Consider the following 16,890-nt stretch of genomic DNA (forward strand, 5'->3'; position numbering starts at 1 on the left):
ACTAAGCAATGGTTTTATTTTTTAAACATTAAATCATTATAAAATGTATGACCTCTACCAAAATCACCATACTACATTTATAATGATATGGTTTTGATAAAAAATTTAAAAATAAAACTTTTAATTTAAATTATTAATATTGAATCACATAAATATAACGTTATATAGGTAATAAATTGTGAAAACTAAACATAAATTATTATAGGATTCCTTAAAGGTGCAAATAATTTTATTTTTTAAATACGGTGTATAACATAAAAATAATAAGCAGTTATATGCTTTATTTTGCAACAAACAATTTGAGAACATTTAACTTATATAATCATCATAACTATTTATTAATCACTATTTACGTATTTACTACTTATTTATTTATTAATTTAAATATAGTCATGATATGTATATATCATAACTATTTATCAAAGCCTATTATCGTGTAATAAATACGTGATTTTAAATGGGAAACAAATAAGTTCCATATTATATTTGTAAATCAAAATTAATAATTAAATAAAAATATCGATATATATATTGTTATATAAGAACTCCAAATTGTCTTAAATAAACAAATTATGAACAAAGAAAAAAGTTTTTATTCATATACGTTAAATATTTTATTTTATTTTTGTTTTTGTTATAAATATATTTTGAACAATCATAAAATCTAGGTGATGCATGAAATAACATGACTCTTGTAAATTTTATATGCATTAATTTATTATTAAATACTCAATAAAATTGAAACTGAAACCTTATTAAAATGTAGTAAATGTATAAGCTGAGTATACACAGTTATTGAAATTACATTTTGTAAATTTATATAAAAATCAAAATATAAATGTTCAAATAAATTATTCCTAGAACGAGAAATTTCAGAAATTTGTGTTATTGTGTTATTTTTATAATTTACTATAACATTCGAATAAATACTTGTAATATTTAAATAAAAATTAATCAAAATACACTGTCATATTTAAATTTTAGATTTGATTATCAAAACGTATATAATGTTTTGATTTCACTAAAATATTTTTATTTTTCCATGGTAAATTTATTATAAAATGTCATAAAAAGTTAATAGACTATATTATTTCAATATCTAAAACTTTAAAAAAATATATTTAAACTTCACAATTACTAATAAGCTAATTTTCAATTTTTCAAAACTTTTAAAATAATGACAAACATCTGGAGAAAAGTAAACTTGAATATAAAGTTACATAATATGATTTAATATAGCTATCAAATAAAGTACACGGGTTAAATATAATAGAATAAGAATATATTGCATGTATATAATTGTAAGAATATTTGATTATAAAATTCTTTAGCGTGTAACTAAAAAAAAAAATGGCCATTGTTATTAAGTAATTACAGGTTTTAAGACTAGATCTAGTAATGCCAATATATATTTTTATCTATAACATGATAAAATGATAAACTTATAAATGATATAACTTTTTAACTCACGGCGCCCTTTTTGATTTAACATTTTTTCAGGGTGCCCTTCCCGAAATCATAGCTTAACTAATCATAAAGAAAATTTTAGAGCAGATAGTATTTCATGATGGCGCAACGCCACTGTATAGACATCACGGCGCACACTTTGAGAACCGCTGGTCTAAAGTATTATTAAATTTGTAATGTAGCAATTTCGAATTAAAAGTTCATATTTACAAAATCACAAAAATCGCGAGTGAATAAGAAAAAATTAAGTGAAGATTACATTGAGAAAAATTGGTTGATTACATAGAGATAATTTATTTCAATGGAAAATATTATTTAAAAAAAGATTTTATTAGACATAGATACGTTAAGAAATATTAATACTTTTATTTTTATTATTTTAATTTTATCCGTACATTACAAATATAATAATATTCCAGTCTAAGCATTTGTTTATTTATTATTTACTTCTACATATAAACTATTTACTTATATATATTATACGTATAAAAGTATAAGTAATTATATTCAAAATCATAGTTGTCATCAATATGGTTTTATATACGTATGTAAGAAATAATTTACTAAATAAATAATACTTTTGAAAACAAATAAGCAATAACGTTTATTATAGATAATAAACTTTTGTGTTAAGCTTGTAAAAACGGATAACTTTTTATTTATTTTTTTAGACTGTAAATTACCACCTAATAATCTTGGAGAAAAATTAAACAGTTTTGCTCCTTCTATTTTCTATTTTTTTTTTCTTTCTCTATGACATAATTTTACTACTTCAACTGAACGTATCATATCAGACTAAACTAAACATTTATTCGTTAAAAATAAATTATAAACGTTTGTTTTCAGATGATCCTATGACAATATCGGAGTGTATTAATAATGTAAAAACGCTTCAAAGTGATCACAAGAATGCTTACTTTTTAGGTAAAACTACAAATTATTATTGGAAGTTAACTACCTTTTTTGTTGAGAAAAACAAAACGAGCATCAATTTTTTTGTAAAGTATTTAGTTTAATACGCATGAAGAAAAATGCAATTAAAAGTCAAAATAATTAATTATGGGTCACTTTTAAGGGTGTATATAATAGGGAGGGGGGAGTTCTTCTCTGTTAATATGGACCATTGAGGTCCATTGCCACTTCCACAATCCTTCTCCACTGATCCCTATCCGTTGCCATGTCTATGCTAAAGGTGTTGTTTATTTTTGACAGGTCTCTCTGCACCGTATCAAACCATCTCTGGTGTGGTCTACCCAGCGGTCTTTTTCCAGTTGGGTTTCCTAACATAACCTTCCGTATGAGGCATCTTTCTGCCCGCCACACGTGACCTGCCCATTCTATTCTCTTATTACGGATGAATTGGCATATACTTAGGTTGCTAAAAAGTCTTTGTATCTCGTTATTCTTTCTTCATTCGAATATCCCTGAATTCACATTATACACTGGTCCATATAATTTCCTCAAAATTTTGTTTTCGAAGCTTGAAAGTTTTTCTTCATCTCCTTTTGTACTTGCCCATGTTTCACTTGCATATGTTGCTATGGGGCGCAAATATGTGATATATAACCTCTCTTTCGTTTGGCGCGACAGAAGCTTTGATGAGAACATCTCTTTCATAGCGTAATAACTTCTATTCGCTGCGGACATTCTAAGCTTGATTTCGTTATGCATATTATTTTTCTCGTTTATATTTACACCCAGATATTTAAATTCTTCCACTTGCTCGAATGAGTATCCATTTACCTTGATATTATTCTTTAGGTAGTACACCTGCCTTGATATAACTATATATTTTGTTTTGGCTTCATTAACTAATAGCCCATATTATGACTAGCTATAAATAGTCTCTTTGGCTTTTCTTCTATTTCTTTCTGAGATATTCCTAGAATGACGATGTCATCCGCATACGCTAAAAGTGTGTTAGCCCCAATTATTTCCATCTCTTGTTCCTCCCGGATGTCTCTTATCACTTTTTCAAGCGCCAAGTTAAAAATTACTTGCGATAATGCGTCTACTTGTCCCAAACTGGTTTTACATTCAAAATTTTCAGATGTCTCTCCCATGAAACGTACTTTGCAGAAGATCTGTTAGTTACATATTTCAACTAGTTTCACGAATAATATATATAAATATATAGATAATTACTACCTATTTATTTACTAGCTAATATTTTGGCAATGGGGGGGTTTAACCCTCAAATCCCTTTTACCTATCTATGGCCAATGAAATCAATGTGAATATTTTTTAAGTGAAGTTAGTTTTAAATAATAATTATTGAGCCATTTTTTAAATATTGACAGCTAACAGCCTTCTATAATACGCATTCTGTAATTACTTCAAAATCGGAAAAAACCACTCGTGGACTTAAGACTTCGTTATAGAGCCCTTAAATTTCTAATAGAAAATCTGCACACGCATAGGAAATCAGGGCGTAACACGATTGCGCACTTATTGCCTTTTTATATTTTAAAAACCACCTTACGATTGCGAATATACAATTATTTTATGCTTTTGGATTTAAAAAAAATTAACAAATGTCAAGTAATATATTTAATGTAAAATATTTTATAATAATAATAATGGTATCAACATATTAAGTTCATAAAATTCAAAAAAATGTCTAATATCAATAATAACGTAATGCGTATAATCAAAAATAAATAATATTAAAATACAACATATTAAAAATAGAAAATATACTAAAATATACATTATAGGACAAATATTAATTACTAGAAATCCAACAATATAAAATATTGTTTTGAGCGCAATTGTGTTGTATTTGCTCAAATATAAAAATGTAAAAAGTGCGTAATTGTGTTGTGTTTTCTCAAATATTAAAAGGCTCGAGTGCGCAATCATGTTGCACTGGGATATTATATATAATGCTTTGGAAAGTACAAGAGAGCAAGACGTACATAATTATATGGTTGTAAACATAAATGCCCGTTGAGGGGCGAGGGGGGGTTGAGGCAACACCTGCTCGTCTCCTGGAAAAATATTGTGAAGTGGTAATTTTTAAAACATACATTTTTTCATCATTGTTATTATTGACATTTAGTCTAGAAAATGATTATATAATTCACAACTGTTAATATTTAAATGATTAATAAAACAAAAAATTTATTTGCAACTGCCTGAAATTCAGAGAAATCAAGAACGGATTGGAAACAGCCCACAACCTCTAGCAAATACTAGCTCCTGATCTAGAAAACGTCAACAAAATTATAAAATTTTTAATATTAACCAACTTGTATGATTTAATTTAAATCTACTCTATTAGTAACTCTCCCTCCAACATTTTATAAAAAACGTCTAAAACAAAAGCCAATAAACCTTGTTGTTGTGGCTTAATCGATTTAAAAAAAAAAAAAAAGTTCATAAATTAGTGTTTACTAACATTGAATAATGGTGAATCGTTTGTATTTTATTTCTATTTATTTCTTTCCTCATTATAAAATTGTTTGAATCTGTATTATATTTTTTTTGTCCTCCCCACCCCACCTATAACACTTTTCTTATGAGCACCCATGCTTGTACAATCGATTCCCATAGATAATTACATTTTACTGTCGGAATAAAATGGTATTTGGCGTTCAGATAAATTACATGTATTCATACCATATTGGTTGATAACATAATGTTCATCATCAATTCTATGTAAAAAAGATAAAAGAACGTTTACACGGAAAATCATGTTAATATATATTTAAAAACGATACGGGTTGACATATTTTTTTTCGTACAGTTATTTATTTAAAAAATAAAATTATAGAAAAAAAATTTTTTCAGTAAATAAAATACAATCAAATATAGTTATATAATGACATGATGAATTATTTCACTGATAAATACAGCGAACACGTCATATTGTACAACAATGTTTTGCTATCGAAACACTAAAAGTGTACACTTGACATTATTACATTATACGGCATTATACCTGATATTTTTTACACCATCTTACTGAAATTCATAGTATTACATTTGGCCATACCGGTATAGCAATGAAAAGAAATATAATATATTATAGTACCAACTACGGTAATAGTGAAAAAGTATTGCAAAGCGTTTATATGTTACTCCGAATCAGTATTTATTTTTTTTCATTATTGTAACCAGTTACCATGGGCTCACACATATTTGTGACTTTTTCCATGTAACAACAAATACCCAGGCATACGTATTATTCGTATCAAAAATAATATCGTTTTATATTTCATATACATATAATCACAGTTAACATCGATAGCCTGTGAATCCCAGGGTAATTGTAATTTGTTTAGGATTCATTTTTAATTAAGTTATTATAAAAAGTTAAATATTGTCATCTGTCACTATATATATATATATGTATCTATATTCATTTATATCTTCCAAACGAAATGTCCTCAAAAAATTTGAATAAAATAAATTGTATTCACTTAATTTTCCTCTCCACATCCCCACATTGAAATGCAAATAGTTTTTACTAAAAGACTTATCCGCTAGTAAAAAAAAAATATAAAAAAAATAACAATTGATACGAATCAGGTATAATCATGCTTCTATCAATTTAATTTACTATATAATTATTAACAAATAATAATGTGGCCAAGATATAATAAGTTAGATATGATATCAATAATCGTATTTTAGTCTTATGTTGCGCAAATATGGTGCTGATATTTTACCACGGTTAACCTATTAATAGGACTTCAAATTCTTCTGGCAGTAAAGGAATATCTCGTTTCTATTATTATTGATTTGGTAAAAATATCTACCTATTAAATTAATGTTCATACTAATTTTAAATGTAATCAATACGGTTTCTAAATAATTATTATTACTTTAAATAAGTAAATTTTCTAAAATTTTTAATATGAAATAATTAATTAACCATATTTGATAATAATTTGGTGAGTGATGAAGAAGAGCAGATGCGTATTATACAACTATGCATCATACTTAGCATTATGGCTGGTACCGAATTCCGTCCCGGGCCCCTATGGTTCCATAACTGAAGACCGAATTCCGTCCCGGAGATGGAGCAACTATGTCTGAATTCCGTCCTACGACCTGTAACTATGGTATATTTGGCAGTAATATTTTCCTTCGCATTTTCTCCAGGCTTTAGAACTGGTAGCTTTGCTGGCATGTTTAAAAATGTAAAATCAGCCTTATTTATTTATTATTAATATACGGAGCAAAAAAAACTCCATTTACAGTATATGCCATTTATTTATAAATATGACGGTCATATAAGTATTTTAATACATTTAAAAGTATAAGTATAATATATGTTATGTGTAATTAGTATTTAAATTATTTATTTTTTTTTTAATTATTATTTTTTAGATTTGAAATAGGCTGGTAAAAACTTAGACGACACCTGATACACAAACTGGTGTCGATCTGTTTCGACTTTTCCAAAGCATCATTTTATCATTTAAAAACTGTTCTCTCTCCAATGTTATTTTTGATTTTGGCAATGTACTCCGCATTTTGATATAAATTAATTAACACAAAAAAACGATACGCATGATGTCAGGTGAAGCCTCTTGAAGTTCTATAAAAATTGAACTTATATTAATACCGTCCAAAACTAGTCGGGACGGAATTCAGACATAGTTTATCCACCCCCGGGACGGAATTTGGACATAGTTGCTCCGCCTCCGGGACGGAATTCGGTCATTTTCAGCAACTCGGGGCGGAATTCGGCGATTGCCAGCATTATATCATAGATATAGCCAAAGAGCTTCTTAAACTGTTTATATTTATATTAAACATTAGTCATTTAGTAATGATATGATTAGATAAGAATCAATTATATATTTGTTTCTGATCTGTGTAAAGTAAACATATATATGTATATATAAGATATGTATTTTAAAAAATTTTGGTGGGAAAAGTTTTAAAAATATTTTTTAAAAAAAATCGATTTCATAATATTAAAAAAAATACGTATACTCGTAAAGTATGAATTAATAATTATATTATCATACAAATATTATGCAACGTGATATAAATTAATGCTCTCTTTCTTTGTACCTTCGTAGCAAGTTAATTATGACTTCTGATCCCTTTTTCTTCTTCTGGGAAGATCAGGACCCGAAAACCTTCCCCGAAAATATGCTTTTTTATACATATTTATTTTTATACATTTATAAATACACTTGGAAAATTCAACTGATAAAAATCATAGAAATCTAATTTATGAATATTAAAATAGTAAATTTGAATGTACCTTTAATCTTTAGGATTTGTTCAAAATTTTAAGAAGCAAAATAAAATATTTGTAATAATGAGGATTTTATTTGATACATAAATTTAAAACGAAAAAAGAAAATGGCTTTATAGATTTTACAAAGATATTGGGGTTTTAAAAAAGTAATTTACTTTCAATGGAATTAATATTGTACATACGTCAAAATATTAAATTCATTATAAATTACATATACAATGTATCGTATAAATATATTTAAATTATACGTTATATAATTTGTTATGACGATTAACGAGGATCGCGATAAAATTGACAATACACAAATGGCATAACGAATCTACTGATAATATCTATACCTACTTATCATTATATGTTTCATTTCATAAATCATTATACATTCAAAACTAATACGTGTGCACTTTATTATTCATATTTTCACATCTTCGTGCTTGAAATACAAAGATATAATTAATATTCGTATTGCCATACACAAACTTTTAACAAAATGAACATCTATGACGTATAATATTTATCTGGATGTAATTATTAATATCATCAAATAATCAATTACATGTTCCGAGGCAAAAGACTTTAGATACTTTATGATAACAGCTCACCTGTAAAAAAAAAAAAAAATCGAATTAAAACATTATTGTATTTTAAAACAATTACTAGAATCAAACTATACGACCTTCAATCATTTAAATATGGGTTTACAGATTTAATAGTTGTTGATAGACAATTAACTATAAAAATAAATTTTAATGTAAATATCATGAATCATTATATCTAATTTATAGATTTAGGGCAATATCATGTTTTATAACAATCAATTTAATAATCTAGCTGAGCCCGTGCACTTCGTAGCCCGTTAAAAATCCTACCTCTTATATGTTTTAAACTGTGTGTTAAATTCGTTACCTACCTGTAATTATGCTAGCAGTATATTTTTATACATATAAAAAGATAGTTGAATTACCCGGCGTTGCCTAGGGAAAAAGTAGCGATTTATACTGTAAGTGATAGCCGCTTTCTTTCGTCGAGTTTTTCATTTTGATAATGCTAATACGCAGTCTTGTAAAAAATACTTTTGAAAAAGTATTAAAATACTAATACTAGTATTCGAATAAAATAGTATTAAAAATACTTATAAAATACTATTATAAAAATGTATTTCACGAATACTCACTAAGTATTTGAATACAAATACAAGTATTTTTTTTTAATTTTATATTATATAATATTATAGTTAACCACCTCCCCTCCAATAGAAAAAAATTGTGTCTATGCCACTGATTATATATATTATATATGTTATTAAAAAAAAAAAAAAAACGGCACACGTGATACATACAACAAATGACAAATAAAGTGTGTCTTGGGAGCAGTGGCGTATCCAGGGGGGGTTAGGGGGTTATACCCCCCCCGAAAATGTTTAGTGTATGTAAATTGTTTATTGATTATAATAAAAACACACAAAATTCAAAAAAAATGTAATGTTCCATTTTTTATAACCCCCCCCAAAAAAAAAAAAAAAAAAAATTCTGAATACGCCACTGCTTGAGAGTAGTGCGTGTTCACAAAATTGAAGCTAGGTAGTATAAAAGTGTAACTTATAATTATTGCGTAGAGGTAGACGTAGCAGTAAGATGTAGTTTTATGATTATTATAAACAATATTTTAGTCTTGAAATATCCCGGGTAGAGAACACATATTATTGGATCATAGAAAAACTATATATGTTAATAATCATAATTTCATAATAAATAATAATATGGGAAACCCACAGATTACACACTGGGAGATTCGAACGAGCGTGGCGCGTCTCCACACGTTTCGAACATCGCGATGATCGTTTAAAAATAAAACATGAACAAATATTCTATTCCTATTCCACATATAAATAAAACGTGCCAAGACACGCACGTTTAATTTTAAGCGTTCGATCGCTATCTTCATTAAAAATCAAACAAAATATTTTCAATGCATTTTTATTTTTGAAAACATACGGGTATACCATAAACTTACATTATCTAATATATCTATCGTAGTAATATACTACGTTTATATGATAGCGTTAAAACGGTTTGAAATTTAGTAATATTATAGTAATACCTTATTATTTTATTACTTATTAGATTCATCAATAATAACCGAATATTATTCTCAGAAGTAGGAACAATTATTAGGATAGAGAATTATTATGATTATACAATTATTAAAACGAACTTTGTGGTATTTAAATACAAGTATTTACAAATTGTTAAAAATACTTTTAAAAAGTATTCAAAATACTTAAAAAATACTTTAAAAAAATTGTATTTACAATACCAAAAAATACTTTAAAAAGTATTTTAATACATGTATTCAAATACTTGTATTCGAATACTTAACAAGACTGCTAATACGCATGTGCAGCTAACAACTCTCTCTGTCTGATGCATATAAAAATTTAGGTAACGCATGCGCATTAAAATAAAAAATACAACGAAAGAAAGCGGTGAATTCAACATAATTTTTAAATTGAAATAGGCTGACAACTAATAAAACTCATACCTCGCATTTTATACTAAACTTAAAAAAAAACTACGTTTTTTGAAAAGTAATTTTTATTATTTTGGAAAAATTATACTTAACTACCGATTAACCAATATTATTTTATTAACAATATTATAAGTTTTTTCACCAGGGGCATATAATATACACATATTATATGTAAGTTTTATTCTGAGTTTACACGGGAGCAGGCAACACAAAATTATCCATGAGTGAAGCAAGGATCGCTGATGTCAATTCCTGCAACTTTCATTGTCTGTCCTTGCACCTTATTAATTGCAAAACAAAGTTTAAAAGGAAATTGGACACGTTTAAATTTGAAGGGATACTCATTTATTATCATTAGAATTCTTGGGATGTATACAATTGTACCACTCGCTGAGCCAGTAAGAATTTCAGCTTCAATAAGGTTTTTTTTCAAAGATAATATTTTTAATTTCGTTCCATTGCACAATTTGGGAGCATTTAGATTTTGCATAAGAATAATAGGCGCACCAATTTTTAAATCAAGTTTGTGTGGGAAGATACCAGATGGATTTAATAAGTTAAAAAATTCAGTCGGGATATCTATAGCTTCATCTTGATTAGTAAGTGTATCTATGGAAATATAGTTTTTTTTTTTTTTTTTTTTTTTTTATCAGCTTCGAATATGGAAAGAACTTTTTCGTTTATGATGTTGACGGTGTCGTTTTAAGTGGCCAAAATTATACGTTCACGGAGCCATTCATTAGATTTATTGGAAAAATTAGAAATTTCAGGATAAACTTTGTTAATTAAGTTATTTTGATCAAGAATCGAAATCGTAAATGTAGAATTTATGTATATCATGCTATGCTCATCATTCTGAAAAGTTCTATCACCAATTTTCAAAAGATGTTGTGAGAAAAGCTTGGCATTATTATCACCACCAAGGTGTACACGCATATTGGTTGTTAATCTCAAAGATGTTATGTAAGACCAAAGATATGATGACTTTAGACAGATGTTGATTTCATCGCTTTTAGTGCCTTTTAGCACAACTGGAAATATTTGTCTAAAGTCACCATCAAAAAGAATAACAACTCCGCCAATTGGGCGATCATTATTTTTAAAATTCCTCGGAATTCTATCAAGTGCCTCAGGACTACCTTTATTCGCCACTGTTGATTCATCCCAAACAATAAAATGAATCTCCTTTAATAATTTACCCAAAGAACTTTGTTTCTTTACACTACAAACTGAGCGTTCGGTAGTCTAAAGATCCAAAGGTAATTTGAATGCGGTACCTATGTGCTGTCTTGCCATTTTGTAATATTGTTAATATAGAGAATCTGTCTATGTCACTTTATAGTAGATGTCTATCATTGCCATTATTAATAGTTAGATATAGTTTAAGATCATCTGCAAATAATAAATATTTAGCATAAAGGAATACTTTATTCTAATCATTTACAAAGAGTAGAAATAAAAAAGGTGAAAGATGACCATCTTGAGGTACTCCTGATGTTACTAAGAAAGGGACCGAAAATTAATTTTTTATTTTTACTATTTGAGTTATATTCTTTAAGTATGATTTTAACCATGACATTAGAGGATTTGCTATTACTAAAATTTTTATTTGTTGATTAATAAGTCAAAATCTACTATGTCAAATGATTTTCTTAAATCTGTGTGTATAGCATCAACTTGACCACCTGATTCTATTTTTTCGACTAAGTCAGTATAATAAACGAGTAAATTTGTTGCGACAAATTTTGAATTTCGAAAACCATGTTGACTGCAGTCGATTATGTTATTAAAGACTGGCGTAAGCTTTGATAGCACTAATTTATCAAAATTTAGGAAGGTCACTTATTTTAGATATTGGTCTATAATTAATAATTGAACTTTTTTCATCAGATTTGAAGACAGGTGATACATAACTTACTTTCCAACGATCGGGAAAAGCACCAGTAGACAGCGATAGTTGAAATAAATAGTGAATAGGAATCGTTTAACTATAATGAAAATTTTTTTAAATTATTTCAGGAATGATATCAATTCCAGGGGTTATATTCGTTCCTAAACAATTTAAGCTATCGAAAATCTCCCCTACTCTAAATTGTATATTCGATACATCCACAGAATCAGAAATTTAAATATTCATAAAATAATTTTTTTGTGTACAATTTTTATTATTAACTGAAGAAAAATACTCACCAAAACATATTAGATACTATATCATTATTATTTGAAAACTTATCTTTTAAATGCATTAACTTAGGTATAGAGTTTGATTCTTTTATATTTTGCACGTACTTCCAAAGATATTTCGGATTATTTTTATGGATTAATGCAAAATCATTATAAGTAACATTTGAACCTGTCGATTTATATACACTTTGTATAACCTATTTTTTTCTTAGACACATTTCTTAATTTCATTATTGAACCAATAAGGATATTTCGACGAACGAGGAAAATATTTTAGGACACATTGGTTGATTACGCTAATAAGTGTTTCATAAAAAAACATCAACTGCCTAATTAATATATAATTTATCAAACTTTTCAAGCCAATATACTTCACCTAAGAGATGACATATTGCTTCGAAATTTAAGTTTTTATAATCAAAAAATACGTTACTGTTTAAATAGTTATATTTATCATGATAAGATTTTATAATAATTGTTTTACTTATTTCAAGTGGTGGCTGATAGTTATCAATATTTACGAGACAATTAATACTTTTATTAACTAATTTATTATCGTCTGATGAAAATACAAGATCGAGCATTGAATCATTATTATTTAGGAACGAATTGAGTTGATAAAAATTATTATCAGAAAAAAATATCAAATATAACATTAGATTGATTAGTGTCAGAAACACTTATAATTATACCAGTTTCATCATTATTAAAAGTAACTTTCGGTAAATTGTAATCAACTGCTATAATATAATTTATATTTTTACCATATTTCAGCAGTAACCAGTTAATTATCTCTGAGTGATCTAAGTATACATTTATTGAACTAAAAGGAGGTATGTAGCATGTACCCAGTATAAATGTATGGTTTTTAACGGTCACCAGAACAAATATCTATTCAACAGATTTAATTGGAATATTAATAAATTCAGAATTATTTATTTTACTAATGCGTATAGCAACACTACCGCCTCTATTATTTTCCCCAGTTATCAAGAACCTATCATATCGAAATACATTGTAATTTATAAAACCTAATTCATTATCGTTAAAGTCATTAGTTAACCAAGTTTCAGATAACATAAAATAATCATGTGATAGTAAAGGTACATTGGAACTATAGATAATAAATGAATGGATAGGACATAAACCCAAATAGTTGGTTCTCAAATGATAAGAAACTGAGGCGATTTTTTTTTCCTTTCCATGACATATATTTTTTTCCATTCTTTAAATTTAACTGAGGTGATTTGAAATTAATAAACACGAATGAATAAACCATTTGGATAACATTTTATTTATAACATTATAAATTTCAAATTAATTTTAACAACATTTTTAAAAATAAGTTGTAATTTATTCATGCCTAAAATGTATAAGTTTTGTAAATGTTGAACGCAATGTGATTTTATCATTCATTTTCCTGACCTCGTGAAAAAATCATAATTTGTAGTAAGTTTTACAAATGGTAGTAATAAGTTCATCACGATGTTTATCAAATTGAATTGTTTGGTCAAAAAACATATTTGATTTATTGTTAACACATTGCATGTTTTCAAAAATTGAAAATTTGTTAAACAAATTTGTTTTAACTTTAATTACTAAAAAGTTCATACATTTTTTTTTTTTTATTCATAAAATCATTAAATACAGTTTACTTTAAAGTATTAATTTGTACAAATAGATCGTGGAGGACTTAGAAAAGCTGGTATTGACGTACATACTAGCTTTCCTAAACTGTCCATCTAATACTTAAGTCACAGATTCACAAACAATATACTCAGTACTTAAGTAAACAGTAAATTATAAAACCGCAAAGGGCAATTGGCAGTCAGCAAATGGATTTTGTAAATAATTGATAACATAAATATTGATAATTCGCCTCAGTTGGCCGCCATTCCAGGAACCTCGCCTCACACGAGATTAGTATGGGTATGTCCTATCCATTCATTTATTATCTGTGATTGGAACGGAGAATATTTAATTTAGATCTTAAACCTCTGATATTTTGATAGTATCCTATAAAATAAATTCTATTTAATTATAATAAAATTTATTTTATAATGGTTTTTTGAAGGATTTCATTACTATTATTACAATTTCTTTTATTATTATTTACATAGTTAAAATTTGAAGATACGGGGCGGTTAATTAGTTTTTTGTCCCGAGATACGGTGTCCATTTATTTTTGTACAAAATTATCCAATGATTGTCACCTGTATTTGATCGAGCCGCAATATTCAATTTAAGTTGGACAACCAATGACCATTGATACGCAGTCATATCTGTAAAGATACCAACATGTTTCCAGGCGTCAAGGTTACGTAGTTGTATTTTTAATTTTAAGACATAATGAACATCTCCTGGGTTGTTGAGTTCTATTTCAAGTGGTCGTGGTTTTGAACCAATTTTACCAATTCTCGAAACTGTTGCTGGTGATAAAGGTACTTGCAGAGCAGAAAAAAATTCTTTAGTTAAAGAAACCATAGAATCAATGTTTTCATTTGCATTTTCGGATACATTAAAGATTAAAATATTACTGGCTCTTGATTTTTTATCTTCTGATTCATGAAGTAAATCAAACAATGCATTTAAGAGTATATTATTTGGTTTAGATTCATGTGTATCAATTCTCTTGTGGGATGAACTTATTTCATTTTTGAGGCTATTGTTTTCGTTCTTTAATTTTAATATATTAGAACTTAAGTTATCAAACTTTATCAAAAGTGATTCAAATTTTGAATCATGAAGACGAAGGTTGTAATTTATGCTTGATAAACTATTATTTTATTAAAATACATTTTTATTATTTTATTTTATTAAAGAATTTGACCACATCGGTTAAACTAACCTTATTAGAATCATTCATATTCTTTATTAGAGTACCGGTTTTAGGTGGCATAATAAAATTATTAATTAAATAAACAAAAAAAGAAAAAACACATACTCACAACAAAAATTTTAAAACTATTTCAAAGAAAGTATTATAATGCGATAACTAATACATGATAAGCGAACAATCTTTATAAACGTGTGTATTGAACTACGGTTAGGACTGTGCTGTTAATGTAACTATAATCATGGAAAACTATAAACTGTATTCTTTTCTAATAAGCTACGGGTTTTCACTACTCATTCTGTCCTTTTCATTTCGCCTTTTTGCCGTTATCATCACAATGGTGCTCAGTTATCTCTTGTCCAACCTCTTATCCCGAAAATCGTCCACTTCAATTCGTTCAGGCGCAATAGCTTACACTTTAAAAGTTTTGATTTTATGAAAATAAGTCTCCTTTATAGTCTTCAGAGATACGGGAGATCAAAACAAGATAATTGAATCTTCTGAACTGAAAATGGACTGCCGACGCGATCGCTTGTCAAATAGGTGTCTATATCAATTGATACGCATAGCTTATGGTTGTATCCAAATTTTCGTGTAATAACCAATATTATGTTTATTTGAGAAAGAACATTCCTTCGTGATAATTGGATCATGATGTTGGTCTGATATCATTAAATCACGAAGATTCACGTTTGACTTTAAAGCGATGTTATTCACTCTTGTTTTACTATAGAAAGATTTTGAATTCCGAAAATATATTCAAAATTTTTTTGTACAAATGAAAATACGGAAAACCTTCCACTGCAAACACTCCAACGAAATACTTAAATACCAATGACCAATAAAAAAATTCATTAATAAAAATAGAAGCAAAATAATTAATTAATTCATATTGAAGTATCGTCGCTAAATGCGTTCCTCATTCAAGAGAATAAACTATTGTTGGAAAATAGAGGGGGAATATTTAGTATTTAATCTTTCTCTCTTTTTTTCATCCCTCATACTTATTACACTACTAATAAAGTAAATGAAAATTTACAATTTTTAAATTACTTTACTATTCAGCTGACCTATAAAGTAAAACGTTGGTTATTTTATGAAAAAAACTTTAAATGTATATTATAATATTGATTGTTAAATAACCTATTGGATACTTGAAGATATTTTATTATATGGACAAGTACATTATTATCAAATTCGTTAATAATATATTGAGTTCAAAATTAAAAATAACACAAAAATAAAATATGATATAAACATTTACTAATCAGTTTAACTACTAGGATTTAGTCGTTATAGGATTATTGGATTTGGGTTATTTCATTAATTCTATCTGAGAATCAATATAGTTCTACAGATTAGTATATTTCATTCCAAAGTATTAAAATATTGTATTTTAAGATGTTTTTTAGTTTACATTGATTAATTTACTGAAATACTTTTCATATGAATCGACCAAATATTGTAAACATAACAATACGAGTATGTGAATAATAATAACTTAAATGTTGAAAATCAGTTTCTACCAATCATGAATCATTTTTTTATGATTCTACTATTGATTATATATACTACAGGTACTTTATATTATAGTATTTATAACTAATGGTGATTATACGACCACTGAATTTTGATCATCAATTGACAATGACTT

General features: G+C 27.0%; 2 protein-coding genes across 6 annotated transcripts in view; both read right to left on the reverse strand.

Annotated features, from left to right (window-relative positions):
- The window catches only part of LOC112680670 (5-hydroxytryptamine receptor 1), a 333,709-nt gene that overhangs the window by 260,080 nt on the left and 56,739 nt on the right, over positions 1 to 16,890 (reverse strand). The gene's annotated exons all lie outside the window — the stretch shown is intronic.
- Positions 10,431 to 11,578, reverse strand: LOC112680686 (ATP-dependent DNA helicase pif1-like). The gene is made up of 4 exons (XM_025550871.1): positions 11,552 to 11,578; positions 10,939 to 11,461; positions 10,593 to 10,825; positions 10,431 to 10,496 (listed from the first exon to the last, which is right to left on the reverse strand). Exons 1-4 carry the CDS (start codon positions 11,576 to 11,578, stop codon positions 10,431 to 10,433), a joined length of 849 nt encoding a protein of 282 aa, XP_025406656.1.

This window comes from Sipha flava, unplaced genomic scaffold (assembly GCF_003268045.1).
Source record: "Sipha flava isolate LNK unplaced genomic scaffold, YSA_version1 179_pilon_pilon, whole genome shotgun sequence".
Lineage (NCBI taxonomy): Eukaryota > Metazoa > Arthropoda > Insecta > Hemiptera > Aphididae > Sipha > Sipha flava.

What these genes read in the sequence shown, in the direction of transcription:
- LOC112680686 (XM_025550871.1), bottom strand. Translation starts at nt 11,578, where the DNA reads ATGGCAATGATAGACATCTACTATAAA. An exon ending in TGATAGACATCTACTATAAA is followed by an intron (nt 11,462 to 11,551) that starts GTGACATAGACA and finishes TTGGATCTTTAG; the next exon opens with ACTACCGAACGCTCAGTTTG. An exon ending in TAATGAATGGCTCCGTGAAC is followed by an intron (nt 10,826 to 10,938) that starts GTATAATTTTGG and finishes ATATTTCCATAG; the next exon opens with ATACACTTACTAATCAAGAT.